Source organism: Macrosteles quadrilineatus, unplaced genomic scaffold (genome assembly GCF_028750875.1).
Source record: "Macrosteles quadrilineatus isolate MER2022 unplaced genomic scaffold, UCM_ALF_1.0 Scaffold_7__1_contigs__length_78375512, whole genome shotgun sequence".
NCBI classification, from domain to species: Eukaryota; Metazoa; Arthropoda; class Insecta; order Hemiptera; family Cicadellidae; genus Macrosteles; species Macrosteles quadrilineatus.
This window is the reverse complement of record NW_026542600.1, coordinates 19,339,043-19,362,600: the sequence shown is the minus strand read 5'-3', so window position 1 is coordinate 19,362,600 and position 23,558 is coordinate 19,339,043. Positions and strand designations below refer to the sequence as shown.

General features: G+C 34.3%; 1 protein-coding gene across 1 annotated transcript; it reads right to left on the bottom strand.

Moving 5' to 3' along the window:
* Nucleotides 1–459: 459 nt before the first annotated feature.
* Nucleotides 460–17,764, bottom strand: LOC128998050 (septin-1-like). The gene is made up of 9 exons (XM_054424010.1): nt 17,587–17,764; nt 14,453–14,645; nt 13,224–13,347; nt 10,609–10,743; nt 9,059–9,176; nt 8,009–8,095; nt 3,357–3,517; nt 2,691–2,792; nt 460–1,078 (listed from the first exon to the last, which is right to left on the bottom strand). The coding sequence occupies exons 1-9, from the start codon at nt 17,608–17,610 to the stop codon at nt 952–954; spliced, it is 1,071 nt and encodes a 356-aa protein (XP_054279985.1). The 5' UTR covers nt 17,611–17,764; the 3' UTR covers nt 460–951.
* Between the last annotated feature and the right edge of the window lie 5,794 nt (nt 17,765–23,558).

Here is a 23,558-nt window from a genome sequence, read left to right as displayed (position 1 = left end):
TTTAAATAAAGTGAAATATTGAGAGAAAACTCTTATGTCAGAAAATCATGAATTTAATATCATAAAGTTTACTGTGTTTACCTTTACTCTGACAAACCCAGGACATCTTATTTGTGGTTACTGTTTACTTGGAGCCTTGTGTATTCACTTCCAAGATAACACAACCACAAGGATAAGATAACATGTGGTGAAGTCGGAAAAAATATGAAAAGAATTGGTTGGTAACGCAATTATACAATATTTACTACCCTTTTAGTGACATTTATGGCAAGTTATGTGGTTTACCATAAAGAATCATTTTATGTCTCCAGCTACAGCACAGCACAGCATTACAGTATGGATAACTTACTAATCCCATAAATTCAAAAACTTGATTGTAACCAGATACCAACACAAAAAAGATTCTACTCTACTCTAAACTATCAAGTCATTTTAGGAATTAATGAAAGAAACAAAAAATACTAAAAATATTTTATTCGGTATTAATAAAATATGATAAGGAATTTTCTGAGATTCTTACAGCTAGCTTCTAGAATAGAGTTCAATTTCATTCAAAATAGAGCTTAAACAATTCGATGTCTTTCTTTAATAGTGACTAGTTTACCAACATTAAAGTTCTTCCAAAGCAAAATAAGCTCAATTAGACAAAATTAACTATGTTTACAAAAACATAATCATACAAAAAAAGACAATGAGTCTCAAAGGTATTGCGTTTCTCAGTCAATGTAAATATAAAATTATGAAAAATTATTAACGAGTATTCTTTATAACTAACTAGAATACAATGGTTATACTGTCCGTTTGATTACAAAATAACAATGCTTATAGTAACTATATACGTACGCATCATAGTCATTTTATGCAACTGACTAAACAATATATAAATAAATCCTTATATCAAAAGCACATCATTAGTTGAGACAAAAGTTCCATATAAGGCAGCCAGCAGTACTAGTTGTGTTTTATTTGCATTTGAGCTTGCATCTTTGCAAGGGCCTCCTTCATTTTTCTCAACTCCGCCTCCTTTTCTTGCAAGATTCTGTCCTTGTCATCTGACTTCTCATGATCAGGCAGCGACCTAAATAAGGACCACCAGAATCTAGTTATTACACAATTAAGGGCAGTCCTAGCCTTACATTTCTAGGGGGTCGCTGTTATGGGCGTAAAGATTTTTTTTACTAAAACAAAGTCCTAACTCAGACTGATCAAATAGTTAATTACTTCAAAGACTTTTCAACCATCCAGTTTAAAATTATTAGAAACACAAATTTACTTTTAACTGGTTTGATTTTTACTTAAACCATGTTATACCCCATACAACCCTGTTCCCATAGTCCGATCATGCTCATTTGTGAATATTTTATCAAAATCACATAAATTGAGTGAATTTCCCATAGGCTTTCATGTCCCCAGAGGAAAAAAACAATATCCTTTCATAAAGTCTATAAATATATATGTCTGTTAGCACGATAACTTTAGTAAAAATAATCAGATTTTGATTATATTGACCTTACATACAAACCCTTGTTAATTCTAACGAGTTTGCGAACCAGCATGATCAGAACATGGGAACAGGTTTATTTGGGAGTTTTATGGAGTAATGATTTTCACCATTTTTGATCATAAAAAAAAAATAAAATATCTCAATTTCTTTTTAAATAATGTTATAAAGCTTAAAAACAAATAATTTAGTACATTGAATGGTTGTTGTAAGCCAAATGGTTAGGGAGAACATTTCAAAAACTGAAAATTTAAAATGTTATTCTTATGGAGAAAAAGTAAACTGTTGTAATTTGCTTGTTTAAAGTTATACTTTAATCAAATTTGGTAAATTTATTTTTTCATACAAAGCTATTATTATTTTGGCAAAAAGCACACTTTATAACATTACTTGTAACCGCAAACCTAAGTACCGGTACTCATTAAATCTAATGTTATTTGAATAGGGAATAAATTGCTAAATCACTTAGTCTAAACCTTTAATTCCCTAAATTTCAAGACCCGTAAACCCCTACTTTAAATGGAAACCTATTAACACGTTTAATGCGGTTGCGCCATGGTCAGTGGCGCAAACAGCTAATGCGCTACGTGGAAGAGTGCGCGAAAACGGTTAAATTAAGTTTCATCCAAATGAGAGGCATATACTGTGTCCCAGTCATTGTGGACGTAGTTTTACAAAGAACCCAACAGATAGCAGTACTAAACAATACTGCTAGCCGGTCCTAAGTGAATGAATTACCAAATTATGGGAAAAAGCTTGGGTGAAGTACTCTGATACACCATAAAAAAATACAGCAAAAAAGCGGTCAAGCGCATTTTTTAAATTAGGTTGCTTTCACAATGCTACAGTACATTCATTATATTCTATTGCATGTCATTAGATCCAAGCCTAAACCTCACACTATAATATATGTTTAACAATCCCTACCACCGATAAAATAGTCGGATCAGAAAACGAATCATACCAGATTGAAGTATAAAACTGGCACAATAAGCAACAAGCGAAACAACGTCTCACGGCAGTGGCTAACCTCGCATTGGAAAAAATTTGTAAACGGCGTTTTGAGGAGTAGACTCGCAGTGCGCCAATGGAAAGCACCAGCGGTGACGAGATTACTCGTCATGCGCAGTGAATGTGTTAATAGTAATAATAATAAAAAAGTTTGTTAAAAAGATATAGGCCTACTTACGTGGTTCGTTTTGGTACAGGTGCACCCTTGGCTAACCGCTCGGATCTGTAGTTTTCATAGTGAACCTCATGGGTAACTTCTTGCAAATCTTGCATGTGTGTTCTACAACAAATATTAATATAAAAACTAAAACAAACAATATGACTTAGAAAGAATTCAAACGAGATAAAAATATTGACAGAAAATTTAGTACTTTACTTTTATACTTTACTTTCTTATGAAATGGCGACCATACTATGTAGGTAGTAGAGTAGACTACCAATCAGAACATTGTAACCACCCTTTAAAACCCTACAAATTCTAGCATTTTCATCCCTAATTTTTTTATATCATCAATTTTCACTCTCATTCTGCAATGATGTCTTCAAGCCTCAGTTCTAAGCTGCTAATAATTTAGCATAGTTTAATTGAGACTTAAAGCAGTCACTTTATTTGAAGATCTGGCAGCCTAAAGCACTTCCAGTCTGGTCACATAACTTTTAGGTTCGATTTAAAATATTACTACATTATTTTATGGCTGTATACAAAAATGTATGGGATTTGCATCATTATAACATTCAAATAAACTGACTAATACATTTTCTATTGACTGAAAATGGCTTTGTGTTAAGTTTAAATAGAAGTAAAACACAGCAATACATAGCTGTTGTGATCTAATGGACTGACATGAGCATTGTCCTCAGCTTGATGAAGTCGCAATGCTCGGGGTTTTCCACTTCCACCACCCCCCACGGGTAGAGTCTGCCACGGACTTTGCGTCCCCTCACTTCCAGCAGAGTGTTAGATCCACACACAGCAAATGGCACCGATTCTTTCAATTGTCGCAGCTGCAAAAACAATTACAATCAAAAGTGAACAGCAGTAGCAAGTGACAAAATTCTTTTGGTTCGTTTTAATTGCAGCTTCTAATAAAAACCGTGTTCAATCACATTATGGGTAATTTTTCAAACAAAAAATTACATTTTATGTATTAAATTTAAGGGCTCATATATTAACCCTTTGGGCCCCAACAAAATTTTTGCGATTTTTTTGGAGGTGACATGCCTATACTGCATGGTCAGTACTGGGAATGACAGGCCAAAATAGGCGGTTTTTACAGCATTGTATTAATTTGTTTATAACTTTATTTAATATTGAGATAGAAAAATTATTTTGGCATTATTTTTTAGCTTACTGCTATGGCAACAATTTGGCATAAAAATAAAAAATAAAAATTTTAGTTGACAAAAATAAAAAAATAAAAACTTTTTTTAATTTTTTATTTTGAGATGTATAAAAAATAAGTGAATAAGTGAGGAGGCACATCCTATTGCATTTTTATTAGTCACTATACATTTCTAAATAATACCTAAATATTTGGTGCAAAAATATTTATAAATGACCAACTTATGGTATATTATGATAAATACTTCAATATCCGTTATCGGCCTAGTTACCGCAACAAACATGTTTTATTATAGTATACAAGTATCAATGTAAGAGATGCATATCAAATTGAAAGAAACTAATGGAACAGACCTAAGACTAAGAATCTTAACAATATATCTGATACAAATATTTGGTTTTACTCACCAAAAAGTTGTTTTCACCATGTTTCGTAACACCAAAAGTTTTAGTTTGTAAATGGAAATAACACCGATAACTCACATAATGTCTTAAAAATTGTTATGAGCTGTATCAGAGAAAGACCTCAGAAAAGAAGAAAATAGTCTTCAACTAACACTAGTTTATAAAATTATTAAAAAAGGCTATTTACAGTATTTACAAATCCAAATGTTAACGTTTAGTTGCATTTGTGGCGATTGTAGCACTCCGCATGCAATCCTGCTTTACAAAAGCAACACATAGTGCGCGCTCTTCTCCTTTTTCCATCTGGGTTTTTTTTCCACTGCATACAGAACAGTTCTTTTCCTTGTTATCAGGAACTTTTTCCAACCCAAACCCTTTTCCAACTGTTGCGTCACCCCCACCTCTACCGGCAACTCCGTATTTCTTTTCGAACCAAGAATTTGCTAGTTCATCCACCACAGCTGTGATAAAAGAGGCACGGCTCATTGGTTTTTCGGTGTTAAGTTTGTACAAAACATATGCATTTAGCATCATGCGGCCAAATATGTTAAAAATCACTTTCTTCCAAGGTTTCATCGAATGTCGCTCATCAAGGTAAGTGTACAACATTTGATCAGTACCATCTATGCCCCCCATGCCATTGTTGTACTGATGGACTATTCTAGGCTTAGTCTTTACAATTACTTTCCTACTTCTCATTTTTGTATATCTTACATTTTCTGCCTTGCTATCGGTTGATAACAGAATAAACTGAGATTTGTTGGTCGGTTTCTCGCGGTAGGCCATATACAAGGCGGGTCCTTTTCGAATGTATTTTTTTTGTCCAACAGCATATTTCCCCCGTAGCACAGTGCGCACACCTACTCTGTCAACTCTAACAGTTCCTGTAAGCCAAGTTAATTTAGAATATAAGTATCTAGCCAGGCGAAGAGTAGTGAAAAAATTATCCAAAAATAGATGAAAGCCTTTGTTCAAACAGTTGGCGATGTTCATTAGTTTGTTGACTACAGAGAATGCCAGGCCATGCTCAGTGGTTTCTTCATCATTTTCTCTGTATTTGGCACCTTTGTAGCAAAAAAGTGCCATGCAGTAATGGGTTAGCGCGTCACACAGTACCCACAGCTTCACTCCCCACCTGTGATGTTTTTTTTTTTGGGAGGTATTGGGTCAAGCCAATCCGCTTTTTTGTCCCCACTAACGACTCATCGACAGATAGTTTCTGGTAGGGTACATAGTAAAACTTGGCTAACCGGTTCAGATGGTCGATGAGTGGTTGAAATCTTCCGCATGGGTCATAGCCCGGTTCGCCATGTTTCACAAGTTTGCTGCCATCAACCAAATGAAAAAATTTTAAGATAAGTTCAAACCGTGTTCGAGAAAACATTTTTGCAAACCAAGGAGTGGACAGGGACGATGGCTGGCTCCAATAGCTTCTGATTGAAGGCTTCCGGATTATGCCCATGTTTATAATAACAGCAAGGAAGCCTTTGAACTCCTCAGAGGTTAAATTTACCCAAGATCTCAATGTACTCTGAGGTGACAAGCCATGTTCAGCAGATCGCAAGAAATTTGTAGCGTATCTGTTTGTCTCTACTACAAATTTTGCTATCAATTCAGTAGTAAAAAACAGAGAGAAATAGGTAATTGGCGAGGAGTTTCTGGGTGGGCAATGCTTAGGACCTGGGACTTCATTGAAAGTGAAGTTGTGCTGGTAACCCGGATCATTATCCTCCTCGAGTTCATCCCAGTCACTGGACTCAGGTTCAACAGGTCTTCGCCTACTACGATTTGCTTGAGTCTGACTTCTTCCTCTCCCTCTGTGTGAACCCCTGCCTCTAGGCCTAGGCCTAGCACAATCCCTAGCAGTTTGAGTACCGGTATCTGTTGGCAAATCTGGTATAGCATCAGTAGGTCTAGCTTCTTCTGTAGGCATATCTAGGCCAAATCTATTGTCACTGCTAGTTGATGGTTGGCCTAAATTAAAATCAATTACTTCTTGAGGCAAATCTGCCAGAGGAAGGACATCATCAATGTCTTCTTCATCAGAGGAAAACATATGAGGTGATCTGATCGGTCTTTGCAAAAAACCTAGTCTAGGCCTACCACTATTTTCCGGGCTATATGTCGGGTCTTCATCCGTGTCGTCAACTAGTTCTGAGGAGGATGAATCAGCATCAGAACTTGCAATATTGTCACTGAAGTCAGAGTCATCACTGTTCTTGTCGGCAGAATATACATTCAAACCTGCTTCTTGAATGTTACACAACAGAGTGTTTTCACTAACAGGAGATTCTGCCCTAGTTCTTTTTTTACTCATATTTGAGACAAATAAAAACAGTCAACATGCAAGAAATAAAGGATAAAGAACTTATAGAAAGGAACTAGGCCTAAGTTAGTTAGTTAGTTAGTTATGAAAATAGGTTTCCATGTCCGTGCAAGGGCTATAGCATGCACCCAAATAATTATGCAGTTACAGACGTAAGTTCATAGTTGATTACCATTATGATGTTTTGATAAACTCACTAAAAGAATAATAAAACTTTTGAAATTAACTTCAAACAACACAAATCTGTAGTAAAAATAACGGTATCCACGTAACAAAACAATAACAAACACCGGCAGTTACTCAAATAACAAACAACAACAAACAACAGAGTTGCTGACTCATGAGACAGCTGAGCGATACAGACGACACAGCCTGCCGATATCGTTTTAGAAACAATAACAAATACTATATAAAATAAAAATCGACAAAATATTACTTGTAATATATTTTATTTATGCTTTGGCTACGCAATGACGTTTTCTGATACACAAAATACGTTAAAATAGCGCTGTACTATATAAAATAGTAGATGGCCGATATATCGGCATATTGTCTTTCTGCTCATGACCTTGGGGTGCCGATTTATCGGCACTGTGTCATTTTCAGCACAATATTGACATGCCGATATATCGGCACTTGGGGCTCAAAGGGTTAAACTATCACCTCCCATATTATTTACAATCATTTAGTAAACTTTAAGTTAATTCTAAGGTTTTCGGCCTAGATATTGAAGACATTTAAAGTGTAGTACCTGTATCATTTTAAAGGGGATTCTGCTGAAAGTATTTAATTCAAGTATTTAGTCAAATAAGAAATAAACCATAGAACTAACACCATAAACAATAATTAATTTTTATAAAAAAAAGGTAAAACTGATTAAAATTTGTATCACAAAACATGCGTTTATAAAGTTGTTTTAATCCTAATAATTCCTTAATATTCTGATAAGGAATTTGACAAGGATTCTAAAAATTTCAATAAAACTCATCAAACATTATATTTAATGCATGTCTTGAATTTAAAAATAAAAAATCAGAGAAGCAGTGGGGTTTTATACGTCATTTTAAAGATTATTGATAGAATAAGTTTTCAATGATATTTTACCCTATCTACAGTCCAGTAGAACATAGAAAACATACGTAAAAGTTAGGCTATTGAATCTTTCTCAAAAATCACAAAATTAAAACTTCCATTGTAGAATCAGGGCCGATACAGATTTTTTTACAATTTCGTACACCAGATGTCTAACGAGTGCAAAAAGAGTTGGAAAATGAACTCCAATTTCAAAATTTTCTTTTTGGTTTTAGTTGTATTAGTGCAGAAAAGTTGGCATTGGGAAATAGTATTTACCAATGGCAATTTTTCCGCACTAAAACCAATTCAGTTTCACTACTTGGATAACAAAACTAATAAAAAAACTAACCTGATCCTTGTAATCTTCATCCTCGTCACTGTCACAATCTGGCAATGGATATATCTTGATTTGATGCTTCTCAATTTCCTCCATGACCTACAGAATCACAAAAAGAGAATCTAAACCATCTATATTGACAATATACTCGGAGGATTAAATTTAATTTGCAGACAACAAAGTTGAATGCTCCCAAAGCATTCCTTATTGGATGGTTATGGAGTAGTTTACACGTTGAATGACGATTGGACCGGAATCCAGTCCACCCCTTCTCATTCAAGTTTTTGAAGATGCAGGAATGACTTTCAAGACTGCAGGAAAGCAACACTTTGCCTTCAAGAGGCAATATCTCATGATTTACAGTAGAGAGATAATTATCAAAAACAATTTGGGGTTGAGTGTTTGGATGGATCCGTTCTATTAAGCCGAATGCTTATTTAAGGCCAAATAAATTATATTTGTACCATTAGATAAAATATTATATCATATATTCACTGCCTGATTAGATCAAAAAGTAAATATAACTACCTTTATTTTATCTTACAATTTTATGATATCCATCGCACAACCACAGTGAATATGTTATTTCTAAACAAAATGGTACAACCCTAAAGATTCATTTCGGTATGTTTTTTTGTGATGGCATTATCAATGTTATTCTTAGTTTGTAACAACATATCAAGTGTTTATATACTTTATACTTGATATGTTGTTACCAGAGGCTGAAGATGGGTTTTGATGAAAACTCGAAATATACCTTCACATTTTCTAGTAAATTGTGAATAATTTATTTTAGTGATGAGTAGCCAACAAACCAAGAATAACCCTAAAGATGTAAAAATTACAGTACAAAAGTTGGTGCAACTTTTGTGATTTTCCAAATAAAATATCAAAGCTACTCCCATTGCTTACCCATTAGGGCCTACAAGGTTGTTGACAAGCTATGGAGAAAGCATAATGTCAGATTGCTGATACCTTTTATTTTCTTTCTGAACAAAAATGTATTTTACACCGATAATTGGATATTACAATTAATTTAGTAAAAATGTCTTTTTATCTTACCTTTTTCTTGAGTCTTAGAACCTCTTTCTTCACAAGAACATCAGCTTTAGCTATCACAGGAACTATGTTAACTTTATTGTGGAGCTGTTTCATGAACTCAATGTCCAATGGTTTCAACCTGCAACAAGTAAATAATGTAAATTATTTAACATTTGAGCTGTAGCCTACGCTTTTAGGGAAGAAAATTACACAAGACTAGATATTGCTAAACCAACCCTAAATAATATTATATATATATTATGAGTATGATACAAGTTACCAACCAAATGTTATTATCAGTAGCAAAATGGCATGTGCCAATTCTTTGCAGTATAATAAAAAAATAAAAAAAAATTTCATATATTTATTGGTCTTGGGTCTTGTTATTTTACGTCCATACCTAACTCTCAAATCCAAGTTAGAGCTACTTCATCCGGATACAATATAATTGCTACCAAATTCTTTCCCTTGGTTTACATCCCTTATTGGATCAACATAGTGTCCACATGTAAGAGCCGCTAGACCGAACACGGGTATTCCAAACGTCCTCTTCATCCAAACAAGTGCCAAAAATGTTTTGTAAATAATTTGCACTCATACAAAAATATATTTTACAAAATTAAATACCGAGAAAAACTGTTTAGGCCTAACTGTATTTCCTAATCCTAGAATACAGGACACTTAGTAGCTCAAATGATTGGGTGATAAGTGACAATGGCAACTTGTTGAATACATAGCAAAAGAGAAACTAAAGAAAAAAAGAACAACAAAGGTAAAGAATAACCTTCTTCATGTCCTTTTTATGTCAATCTTATTTTTACGACTGTTGTTATTACCTTTAAATAAGATTAGAGCTAAGCAATGTTAAGATTTTAGAGTTTTTATGAGTTATCTAATAGTTTTATGGTTTTCAAAATGATATGTTTTCTTCCATGGTAAAATCAATGCCAGTCGATTTTTATCCCCATGCCGCTGTTTTGAAACAGGACGTTACGGTAGTTTATCCTTAGCAGGAGCTTACAAGAGCCGTTTTGTTCTTTACTTGAATCATTGCTGTACAGTTTTTGGCTAATTTCTTGTTAAGTTTGAGTAAGCTGTAATTTTAAACGTTACAGTTTATATATCTGAACCAAAGTTAATGATATTAAGTATTGCATATTTTAAATTTTTTTGCTGTGTCAACATTCAAAATGAGAACATTAAGGTCTATTTACACCTTACTTTGTTTTTAAGGGTTTGCTAAGTTTATATATTTTTCATACCATGTCCGATAACTATGGTTTTCATCATACATGGTCCCTCCCACCTAACCCCCTAATATCTGGGTTAATTGAAGTTCTACTGAATTCAAATTATTTCGGCTAATTCAAACAATCAGCTGACCTAAAAAGCATTCCGTTCTATTCAGTACAGATTAGCTGGACTCAAGTGTACATTTTAATTTCCTTTTGTATGTCTGCAATGATAACACATCTGTTTCCAAATGAATTTAAGCATTTTAAATATTGTTTAAGGCAAATACACAATAATTTAATTATGAAAACATCACAGATTATCATTTTAAGACTTACCCATGTCCAAATGGTGAAATGAAGTAGAAGCAGCAATGTATTCTATTGTCAACTTTATTGCGTCTGTTGAGGCCACTTTCGTCACGGAGAAATCGTTCAAACTGATCATCGATGTACTGGATTATGGCACGAAAACTGCAACAGATTGAAACAAATTTAATATTGTAACAAACTAATTAACTTGATGTTTTTTTTAACTTGTTGAATTTAATTAATTATTTAGTAGTTGGTAGTGTTGGGACTACCAAAACTGTTGGTTTAGTGGATGTATGGGTAAAAAACATACAAAATAAACACTGTTCAAAAGAGCGTTGAATTTAGTACAAACCATTTGAAGTATATACTTGTGCATACAAGAATAGTAGCCTACAATGATATCAACACAAATTATGAAATTACTAAAGACACAATAAAATGTAGTAAACAAACAGTAATATGACTTGGTAATATAAACAGCAGAGGTACAGTGGAACCTCGCTGTAACGAGCCTCAATGTAACAAATTATCTATGTAATGTATTATTTTGCGATCCCCGTGCAAGCGCCATATCACTTAATAGAAAATGTGCCTCTATTTAGCAAAAAAAAATGATAAAACCCTCAATACAACAAATATTTAGTCATCTTCTTGGCAATTTACTTACTCCTGTATAATGAATACCAATAGCAGGGAACCCTTACATAACCTCTATATAACAGATTCAATTAAATTAATTCACACGCTCCCGACCTCTGTATTACGGATTTATCCACATTAAGCCGGCCATACGAGCAGCTCTGAAGTGGAAAGTTTTCTGTTCCTCATGCTCAGCTCAATATCCGTTCTAGGGATGAGCATCTAGGAGTATTTATATTAAAGAGGGGACACGCTCAAGTTTCATGATTTTGAAGCCATTGTGGGAGACATTGGTTGCCGTGACCGCAGATGATGTTCACGTTTTCGCCGTAAACTTTGTACAGGTTCGTGATTTAAATGTGACCGCAGATGTGCTCGATTTTACTGTGACCGAAGAAGGTTTTCTCAATCTCGCCGTGACCAGGGAGGGTGTTATTGATTTTACAGTGGTTTCAGAATAACTATATATAGTTAAGTACAGTCATTATCGGCAAAGTAGATTTATTGCCATGTGTTTCTTTCAAAATTCTATTTAGGCTTGTGTTGTCATGCCGATAGGCCTAATATTATTTAGGCCTATTCTTATTTTATTAATAACTTATGTTAGAGATATTGGCAAATAAATGTAATGTAATACTGAATTCTAAGGTTCAAAAAGGCCAATATATAAGTTTTAATTCTACAAGTGCTTTCAAAAACTATGTTTTCATTTTCAGGCTGTATTATTTATTAACTTAAGCCTATATATTTATTAACTGTATATAGTCATTCTTATTGATTGACAAAAGCTCATTCCAACATATTTACCCTTTTTAGACTCAATTACATATCTCAAAAGGTATTGATTTGTTCCCTTAACACATATAATAAACAAGAGATTCAATAACTTGTTCATTGACTCAGTTACTGCTATTTGCCAAGCTGCCAGACACAGCCAATGCTACACTCTATTATGATTTTATGGCAAGATGGCAAAGATGGTTAGTTTTTGTTCTAGAATTTTTTGTTGTAACATTTTATCTCCAGAAAACCAGTAAAAAACTGATCACCCCTAAGACTCAGAAAATTATCTTCAAGGGCAACCAATATACAATTCAAAATCAATCTCTTTTTTAGAATGTAACTGTAAACCAACCTTGTCCTAATACTGGTTTCAAAAGAAGCATAACCATAGTAAATGGAAACAATATTGTTATCTTAACAGTATCTTCTATTATCAAACTAAACATAAGTTTAAACAATCACTGTTTGAACGCGTGAGAAACGTATGGAGTCCAAAAGATAGCAATATTTTCCCCAGTTGAACACAAATTTTATACAGTAAAAGACAATGATTTGTTTGATCATATGATTTGATAGGTATAATTTCCTTAATAATACTAAGAAAGAACTTTAAAAATCTACTATCAAAAAGCTTTAACTTTTAACAATCTTACAGAATTCATATTGAAGAAAGTTATTATCAGAATATGGTATTTATTTGATAACATTTCCATTACTAATAAAATATCAAACTTAAAACAAAGTCACAACTCACTCACAACAAAAGAAAATGAAATCTGATTGATAGAGTAGCCAGGTAGGTATTATGGTGATTGCCTTCAAATCTAATAGATGCTGGTTCGATTGTGTAACCGGTTGTTTATGAATCCAGTTACCATTTGATATTGGGAATTGGACAAATTAATTATCAGTTAATTTGAGGTTGACATTAGAGTAGAGCAAGGCAAGGTTTGGATCTCCTAGTTTAGACAAACGAGTTAAAATGTTTGGAAACTTAAGCTGGGTTTTCCTTGGTGCGGCAACGGACCACAGAGTGCAGAGTACACTTTCCTCTGGTCTCTGGTCTTAGGAAATTTAATGGTACTAAACTGTTTTCCTAAAAACGTAGCAGAGTGCCATTAAAATCGCTTCTCTGCACTCCGCTCTCCACGTTCCGCACCTAACAAATTTAGTCTGACCGAATTTTTGTCAATAAAAAACTAAAAAAAGTGACTTACCTATCAGTGTTGTCGATGGCATCTCCGTAACCTGGGGTATCCACCACAGTCAAACGCAGTTTCACGCCCCTCTCCTCGATCTCAACAGTAGAGGCATCCAGTTTCACAGTTTGGTTGGTTTTCTCTAAACATAAAGAGGTTTTTTAAGATGGATCATGAGTGTTGTTGTTTATGATTAGAAAATCTGTTATTACACGGTTTTATATTGAACAAAAAAATAAGGCTTCATTGTTGTATATACAGTTGAAACATCTTCATTTAAAAGTTTATTGCTAGTGAGATTGTGCTAAAGGATTATTGTGAATATTTCCTATTTTTGATTAGTAACATAAATAACTTGTTGATTAGCATTGTAGGCTACCTGTTATTAAATTTGTGGAGGGTAAAAAAAATGTCTAGTAACGTGTCTTGAAACATAATATATTTGTAATACTTATACTGTTTACTCACAAGACGGTAAATACATATAAAAGATGATAAGTGGTGATCAATTTTGATTGGACACTCCAATCATCAGACCCAATTGGCGAATGGCAAGAACCTCAAAGGTGTCCCTACTCATATACTTCACTACTATCCAGTAGCCAATAGGATTTAAGTAGGAACACCACCGAGATTCTTGTCATTCACCTATCGGTCTGTTGGTGATTAGAATGTCCAATCAAAATCGATCACCACTTACCATCTTTTATATGTATTTAATATTTACCGTCTTGTGAATTAACAGGATAAGTGTAAATATACGTTACAAGAGTGTCCATAAGTTTCATGTAGCAGCATATCTCTCCCTTATTTAGTTACTTCCCACCTGAAGACTTGGTCTGATTCCAAATCCTGAAACGTTATGAACTTACTGTTTTACGAATCAGTGATGGAAAATAACTTCAATCCTCTTTTAAAACGGAATTGGAACTTAAAAGCAATCTCTAGGTGATACTCTTGTCATAAAGTCAACCTTCATATTGAAGCAAGTGCTATCTCAAGACCCAATAGGAAAGCAAATTTCAGAAGTTGAATCCCTTCATTGTGAAGAAGATCTTGTTATTAAGGGTATAAGTAGATAGATTAGATTTTAAACTGAGACCATAGTTGATAAAGGCCAACATACTTTCATGCAGTAAAAATGTGTTAACAAAACCCTTAATAATTCAACATAAAAAGTCATAGCCTAGTATTTTTTGTTATTACTATAAAGAGACATAAGTATAGGAGCAATGCTCCAAGCTTACCAATAGCATCAGGCACAATTCGTTCAGGATACAAATCAGTAAGAAACAGACTGTTGACTAAAGTAGATTTTCCAAGACCAGATTCACCAACCACCATCAGAGTGAATTCAAAGCCTTTCTTCACTGACTTTCGATGAACTTGGTTGGGTAGATTAGCAAAACCGACATAGCCAGGTGTTTCCAAACTTGAAAACTGTAAGCAAGGTTTTTATTAACACAAAATACCATACATACGTTACATAAAAGGCAATTGTAACAAGCTGTATTTCCAGGGATAAAGATGCATGCCTATTGTTGAGGTGACCAAGCAGAATTGGCAGAGCGAGTTAGCGTCCTTTGACCCGGCTTTCAGCCATGATAAGCGTCAGGTATCGAGGAGCTGCTAGGTGTGTCAGTGAGAAGTGTGTGCGTGTACAAGTAGTGAGTACAGTAATGAGTGAGTCAAAGTCAAAGCATTGTTTAAGTTGGATAGAGTCCCGCTAGTGGTCAGTAACATGGTAGGCCTACAAGAATTGTAACAGAGCTGGTCTAATCCTGACTAAAAAGCTAGGTTTGGCAAGCGTCAGGATTCAGGAATAACATTGAAGTAGTTTCTTAACGCTTTTGGGCAAGCTCCATAGCGTATAAAATATATTTTACTGATAGTTCTGAGGCCCAACAAGCCCAGGGATTCAGTGTGCGTAAATTACTGTGCAGGCCAGTAGGATAGTAGTTAACTCTGAATGGCCTAAAAATATAAGCCTGGCTGACAGCAGGTTAATTGTGGTAGTTTGTTTTAATTAGCATAGTTTTTCATTTTATGATTGTATCTTAACTAATTAACAGCCACCACATTAATTTTAACTAATTAATGTTTGTGGTTCCAGCACTTGGTAGCTCTAGTAAAGTACCAGGAATCAGATATAGGTAGTTATTGCTTGGAAGATATTTTTAGTCGAGAGCATTCCACCGAGTAATTCAATAATTTATCAATAATAAAGTTAAATTTAGTCTTAGTTTGCTTTGAGTTTTAGAGAATAGTTACTAAGCGTTGACTGACATTAGGCCTACTTGTACTTTATCCAAATTTTTAACTTGTGTGTTTTGAGTGAACTATTGTTGGATTGTTAGCTTGGAAAGCAGGGTTGTATTTTGGATCTATAAGGCCCCTAGCGGCTCACACTTAGAGAGCCCCCTCTATTCTGATTATCTTCAATTGCTGGAGCTTAAAGGGTTTATAAATACACGTGATAGGCCTATTGGTTCAACTTTATGAACTGGGTCTATTGTATTCAGAGATCCAATTGCCGGATAAACCTAGGAGGCTAGCTCATAAATAGTAATGATCAGTACTTTCCTGTTAAAGGGAACATTCATTATTATCGATGATTTCTTTCCGATACATCAATATTCTATTTTTGATCCGATAATGAACAAGATGTCAGCTGACAACTATGATAAGTAAATATTGTTCAGTAGGCCTATCAACAAACAATTTAAAAAGATTATCAAATATTATTTGTTGAAATAAAAATGTTCTAAACTAACCTTACCTAACCAACCAAACTTGCTGTAAAATTTCCAAATTCCGTTTCATATTAATCACATGCCTTTTCTGTTATCAAACGAAATTTTGAAATGATACAGCAAACCCAGCAAGTTTAGTTGGTTATGTTAGGTTAGTTTAGACCAGTTTTACTTATTTATGTTTTGCCTAAACAAGATCAGTTGTCAATTTGTAATTTAAATGTGTTTGAAAATATTAAAACAGAAGGTATGGATCGTAAAGGAAAACAAAAATATCAATATATCGAAAGAAATCAGATCGATAATAATGAATGTTCCCTTTAACAGGAAAGTACCTAATGATCCATTTGATTTTTTAATAATAATATTAGAGGTCTGCATGCCAAACTTGTTTAAGTTAGATCCTACTTTGGATCTGGTTAAAAATTTTGACCTTAGGATTACGGGTCAAAATTGGGTTGCTTTACAAGGTATGGATTATTAAATATCAATTGTTATGGTTATGAACACAAATCAAAATAATTCTCAGAGATGACAAAATCGTGAGCTCGTGAGCATCCTGTGATGCTTGATCATCCCCAGCGATTGGAGTGAAGTTGTGATTTTTTATCGCACACACTTTCAGAGATTGCGAGAGTAAAAGCTTGAAACTCTTAAATCAAACAGATTAACTTATCAGTGAAATGTGTTTTTCAAGAGGAAAAAGTTTTCTTCAAAGCCCTAAGTGAGGCCCCTGGCAACCACCCTTAGGAAAATATGGCCCTGTTAGAAAGGCTAGAATAACTTAGTCGCATTGGATTTTATTGCGACAAGCATGCGGGAGTGTGTCTGCTTCAAAGGACCCTAGTAGATCAGTGTATGCAAAAATAACTAAGGTAGGTCTAAACTTTATAAAAATATGAAATAAAGTCATACAGTTGAACATTTAAAGAGGTTATGGGAGGAGCATCAGGTGAAGGGTAATTGTAATAAATAAGAAGGGCTAAGTTAGTCCTACCCTACCTAGGTTAGGCCTAACAAGGAGAAAATCCAGAAATGATCCAACTTTTAGTACTTAAATGACTGTATAAGTCTCTAAAATACCCCTAATAGCCTAGGCCATAGCATAGTTTTTTTTAGTCAGCTGAAATGGTTGGATAAAAAATTATTACATTTTAACAGAACTGATGTAAGTTAGCATGGGTACAGTTTCTTAACTGGGCTATGCTAGCCTAATATCGATTGAAACTATTGATTCGATTAGTAAACCTTCATGCGATTTTTTCACCATCAGCAAGTTTGGTTGGTTAGGTTAGGTTATGATAGTTTAATTTTATAATAGATATATTTAAAAATACCAATTATTAATCAATATTTTCAATTCGATAGTTTTAATCGATATTAGCATAGCCCAGTTAAGAAACTGTCTAGCATACCTTCATGGTGTAAATAGACCTGAAGTGAGATCAAACCTGTTTAACATAGATTGCACTTTACACTAATCGTACGCACCTAACTAACAACATAATAAATAAATGCGGAACAAGGAACAACTACTATCTTAAGCCTAGGCTAATATCTTCAAATAATTAAGATGACTAATTCTCGCCTTAGATGGAAGGGTTATGTTTCTAGGAAATACATCTTACCGATTTAACTGATTCACTGGACATTTTGCTTCAAAAGTCTTGACTTTTAAGTACAAACTTGGACAATCAATCTAAAAACAAAACTATTAAACCGTAAGTACTTGTAAAAAACGCAACATTAATCGGCAAATGCCACTTCAAAAGTCAAATTCTGACGTTCATGTTCATGACGGTGACGACTGACGACCGAGTAGTGAAGTGAAGTGGTGAGGTGAAGTGACTAGTCAGAGTGATGTGACGAGTCGAGTACTGACGAGCATCACAAGTTGAGCACTCACTACACTACACTACACTAGTCTGACTCTCTTGAAGAGAGTCAGACTAGTGTAGTGTAGTGTAGTGAGTACTAATTGTGACTATGACGGACCGACGGACTGGACCGAACCGAACCGAAGGAAAGCCAATCGTTTCGTTATCCACTCCACTGAATCCACTATCCACATGACAGAAACACAAATCCCACTTTTTGGGCCGAGAAAATCCCGCTTTCGATCTGTCGATCCTTTTCCGAGTGATCTGTTTAACGTACGGTAGTTCAAATAGCTCCTTAAACCTTGATTAAGTAAAGCCCCCCACACACTACCAGACCAGACCACCAGACCAGACCGTCTGGTCTGGCGTCTGGCACTTGTCTTCTTATCGTGTGTGGGGCTGTCTGCAGACCGATTTTCTCGGACCAGACTGTCTGCGTGTCTGATGGTTGAACCCTCAGACCACAGACGGTCTGAGGTTCTCCCACCACTATTTTTGTCTGGTCTGTGAGTGTGTAGCGCTGTCTGTCAGACGGCCGACTATCGTGACAATCTTCATCCATTTGTTGGAGTTCTCACCACGGTCTCTCAATTACGAATTAGGACCGTCTGGTCTGGGAGTGTGTAGAGCCGTCCAAGACGGTCTGGTTGCAGCCAGACGGTCTGGTCTGGAGGTCTGGTCTGGTAGTGTGTAGGGGGCTTTATATTGCGACTATTCAATCAATTGGGGGTAGATTTGTGTCTAAAACCAGTAAAAAAGAAGAAAATAGAGGTCCGAGCTATAAATCCCGTTTTAACCCGCACGTATTTCGTAAAAAACCCCTTTCCGAGTGATCTGTTTAACGTATCAAGTTAAAATAGCTCTTTAAACATTGATATATTACTATACTGCAATTATTCAATCAATTGGGGATGATTTTTTTTTTTATAAAAATCTGTTAAAAAGGAAATATAGAGGTCATAGCTATAAATCCAGTTCCATCTCGCATTAATTCCGCTCATGGTCTAGGACGAATCCCATTTTCGGGATAAAAATACAGCATATGGCAGTGGCGTAAGTACATCGAGCAGCGCCTCCCCCGCAGTTTGTGGATGCCACCCCCCCCCTCCACCCCCAAAACATCACCACTAACATACCACATTTTTTGTTCGTTTTTATTAGCAAAAGTGATTGTGGTAAAATCCAATACCCCCGCTGCAGCAAACCTGACGCCTAAGCGAATTTCCATTTGGCTGAATTGATTTTCAATTGATCTATTTAAATAACATTAGGTTTAACGAGTACCTAGGTTTGCTGCTACAAGGAAACTAATAAAGTGTGTGTTTTAAGTAAAATAATTATTGCTTAGTATAAAATGAATATATTTGCCAAGTTTGATCAAAAGATATCCATAAACAAGCAAACTACAACATTTTACAATATTCTCCATAAGAATAACATGGGAATTTTAAATTTACCATTTTTTTATTTTTCTCCGTAACCAATAACTGTACAAAAATACTTTGATATACTGAATTGTTTGTTTTTTTAAGCTCTTTAAGAAGGTTAGAGAAAAATTGGGAATTTTTGTGTTTTGAGGGTCAAAAGTGAGAAAAACCTATTTTTACCCCATAAAACCCCCCATAAAACCCTGTTCCCATGGTCCGATCATGCTAGATCGCGAACTCATTCAAGTTTATCCCGCCTTACACCTTCAAACCAAATTTCATCAAAATCGGATAAAAATTACTCAAGTTATCGTGTTCACGGACACATATATATATATATATATATATATATATATATATATAAAAATTTGAACGAGTGGTGTTTTTGGCCTCTGGGGACATCAAAATGAAAAAGTAAATCGGTCCCGGGCCTAAGTCTTACCATGAGACCTACGGTAATAGCTACTTCCCTATAGGGAAATTCGCTAAAAACGCTCAAGGATGTTTTTTCATCGTCAGTCATGGAAACACCGTAATCGTTTTCCGTGATCGCGGCCAAATCTTGAATATATCCTGTGTCCATGCGTAGATATGATCATCGTCTCCCGCTGTCATGAAAACTGGTCATCGTACCCAGGGCTAGAGATACACATGTATATCTAATATACATGTATATCTGTAAAAAGATATAATGTATATATGTAGCCCTGCATCGTACCACGGCAACATAAGTACATCATCCGCGGTCTTGCTTGAAGTCATCATCTTCGTCGCCCGTGGTCACGGAAGCGCCATCTTTTCCCGCGATTGTGGCAAAATCATGAATCTCTTATTCTTATACAATAAATAATCTCAATTGCCTCAATACAGTAGTAATAAACCCAATTTTACTACTGCTAATTGATTATAGAGGTTAATTACATGAGTTAATCTTTAATTATATTCATGGCTTAAATTAACGACACGAATTTGTTGAATCTGCAAATAACGAACCTGCTTGTTGAATATGTATGAATTAAAAAAAAATACCTGTGACTGGCTTATTAGCTTGGTAAATTCATATTTATATTATAAAATCAGCTAGAAAATCGAAACACTGTAAAATTTGATTTTTTGGTTACAAACTAGGGGAATAGACCAGTTCATTGGCTCATGGGTTTTATTACAATCCCAAATCCTAATCTCCTAGTCAATTTACGAAGTAAAAATAGTACAATGTACTTTACCCATAGTAATAACCCCATAAATGGCAACGACTCTCAATTCTCTCTCTCTCACCAAGTGCTACCTTCAGTTGTATTTCCAGCTCATTGGGGAAGTGGAACTGGGGTAACTGGAAAACACGACTTTAAAATCTGACCGGAAGGTGATACCACCAATTAAAAGGTGTGGATTGTAAAATGCCATTAACTTATGTGATTGAAACAGAAGCAACTCTAGCAAAAATGATCCGATTTTGTTGATATTTAGTATAAACGTGTCATACATGATGACCAGCATGACTCAGGTCATCTTAATTGAACATATTCCTTAAGAAAAATAAAACATAAATGTTATTATTATGGAGAATAAATAAACTACCTCGTTTAGGGATATATTTTGAAAAAATTTGTCAAATTAGTTTTTTTTAATAGCATTAATCTATAGGGGTACTTAGGTTTGCTGCTACAGGGGTGGTAAAAAGGTGGGATTTTGATCAAAAAGTTGATAGCTTAGTTTGAAATTAAAAAAATTACCAAATTTGATTAAAATCTATCATAAATAAGCAAACAGTGTATTTATTCTCCATAAAAATAACATGGGAATCGTTCTCTGTAGTCGTTAGAATTTTATTCTGTGTTCGCTGAGTCGTTAGGCATACAACAAGCACTTCAATATACAAAATTATTTATTTTTATACACAAAATGGTTTAGGAAAAAATCGATAAATTCTATATTTTTTGGGTAAAAAATAAGAAAAACTCATTTCACCCGAAAATTCGATCATGGTGGTTCGTGAATTCGTCCGAATAAACGTATAGGGTAACACGTTTGTAACGAATTTAATCAAAATCGGATAATTTTGTTCGAGTCATCATGCTAACGGACACAATGGCACATATAAATTAATAAATAATTTATTATGAATTATATATGAATTAATTCTAAAAAAAATGAATGAAATGAAATGAATAGACGAATAAATAAAAAATATATAAAAAATTAAATAAAAAATAAAAATAACAAATAAAATTCAATGTAAATGAATTGTAATAATAAATATACATATCAAAATAAGAAGGTTGCAATACCTGCAGACTGCCTATGTGGTCGATACGTAATTATAATATATTACTTAAAAGAGTCTCATTAGCAGTAAATATACGTAAAATACGACTCAATACGGCTGGATATTTACTTGGTGCTGACAGTTGTCTAGTCTCAGTTCGCCAAGTCACTACTAGTTGCGCTAGCGCTAGCACTTACAGTTCGTCAAGTCACCGAGGGATGGCGCTGAGATCGGTTCCTTCTAAAACCTTAATGTTTTTAAATAATTTAAAGGTTTTTAATAATAATAAAGGTAAATGAACAAATCTGACTTCGAATTTTAGATATTCAAGCTACCCATTCAGAAAAATAATATAATTTGTCTCGATTTATAGTCGTTTTAGTTAGTTAAATAGCTTCTGTATGCGTTGGCTCTCACAGTGATTATTGGATAGCTGAGGCAAGACTACCCCAAATTGTCTGCGTGTGTTTCATCAAATATATCAGAAGCAAAACTTTTATTATTTGAAAAGCCGAGATTTGTGTCTCTATCGGAGACCGAAGATTGGCTTATAAGACGTTATAAATCATGCACTGTCAAGTGTCAAGCGACGACCAATTAATTAATTCTAGTGTTTTATATCTAGTCTATGTTAATTAGACGATCGAACAATTAACTAGGACCTAAGTGTATGAAAGGGAGGATGTTAGGATCTCTAAATAAAGTTGTTAGAAATTCTCCTTAGCTGCTAATAGCCATTAAATAAATCATTGTTACAAAGGACTTCGTCAAGTTATACAAAACGGTAAAGATTGCTGACACAGTTTTTAATTTTTCAAATGATAAAAGTTATTCTAGCTAATTCCTTACACTATATCTACATGGTTATTCGAACATTACTTACTGTATATTATTATTCCCAGTAGCTTAATCGGCTCTAACAAGACCAAGAACTCAGATCCTAAATTACTTTTTAACGTGTCTCTTAGTATCTCTGTTAATATGTCTTTTAGTATGTGTGAGCTGATCAGAGGTATATCTAGGTTTTTTTCATTTTTAGATAATTCTCCCCATATAGGGAATAAGCTATTACTGATTTGCCGTAGGTCTTATGGTAAGACATGGACACAGGACGAACTTACTTTTTCGTTTTGATGTCCCAAATGAAAACACCATTTATTTATAGGTTAGTTTAACAATTTTGGATACGATAATCAGCACGATAACCACTGAACCGCATGGTCTCGAAATTAAAAAGGAAAGGATAAAAATCGAGATACAGAGGTGTCGCATTCAGACAATGATATACCTTTATAATTTACCTTTTATACTTACTAAGCCCTTACGACTAGAAAAATGCATTACATTTACGACCTTTATTATGAATAGTTAAATATTATTGTGCTTATCATATTTATAGTACAGTATATTACATGTTTTAAAGATTTAGATTAATGGATGTGTTATTTACAAAAATACCAAAAAAAATGTATTGGCTATAATATATAAGAAGCATAACTGCTGCTTACATAAACAAAGTCAACTACGATATTACTATTTAAACATATTTCAAATAGACTGCAAAAAATATCTTGTTAAATGACATTTGCCAAAGACTGCTCTCTCAGGATACTAGCAATTTACCCCGAGCAAAGCTCGGTCCACAGGTACTATTTTTAAATTATTTAAAGGTTGATTACATTGTTGATGTTCCAGCTGATTTAGAGCCGACCTTCCAACAAGTTACTCTGCAAGTTTGCTGCCGTGGGGGTATTTTTGAAGTCTTATGCAAGTAAATATACATGCGTTATATCGTATAGTCAATGGTTATATCCAGAGAGCACAGAATAGAAAGGTTATATCCTACTTACAGTGATATTGCTGCGAGTTAAAAAAATATATATTGTTCTCCCAAGTATATACGATAAAATTTTTCTTATCTAGGTGTTCCCACAACAAATATAGAAAATTGACAAAACTACGTATCTATTTAGAAACAAAATATTTATTGCTGACGAATAGATTAGGGTTAGGTGATGGATAAG

Bases quoted from the DNA above. Each gene is read 5' to 3' on its own strand.
- LOC128998050 (XM_054424010.1), bottom strand. From the start codon at position 17,610: ATGTCCAGTGAATCAGTTAAATCG. The intron at 14,646-17,586 runs GTAAGATGTATT...CCTTGCTTACAG, and splicing joins CCAGTGAATCAGTTAAATCG to TTTTCAAGTTTGGAAACACC. The intron at 9,177-10,608 runs GTAAGTCTTAAA...TACTTGTTGCAG, and splicing joins ATTTCACCATTTGGACATGG to GTTGAAACCATTGGACATTG.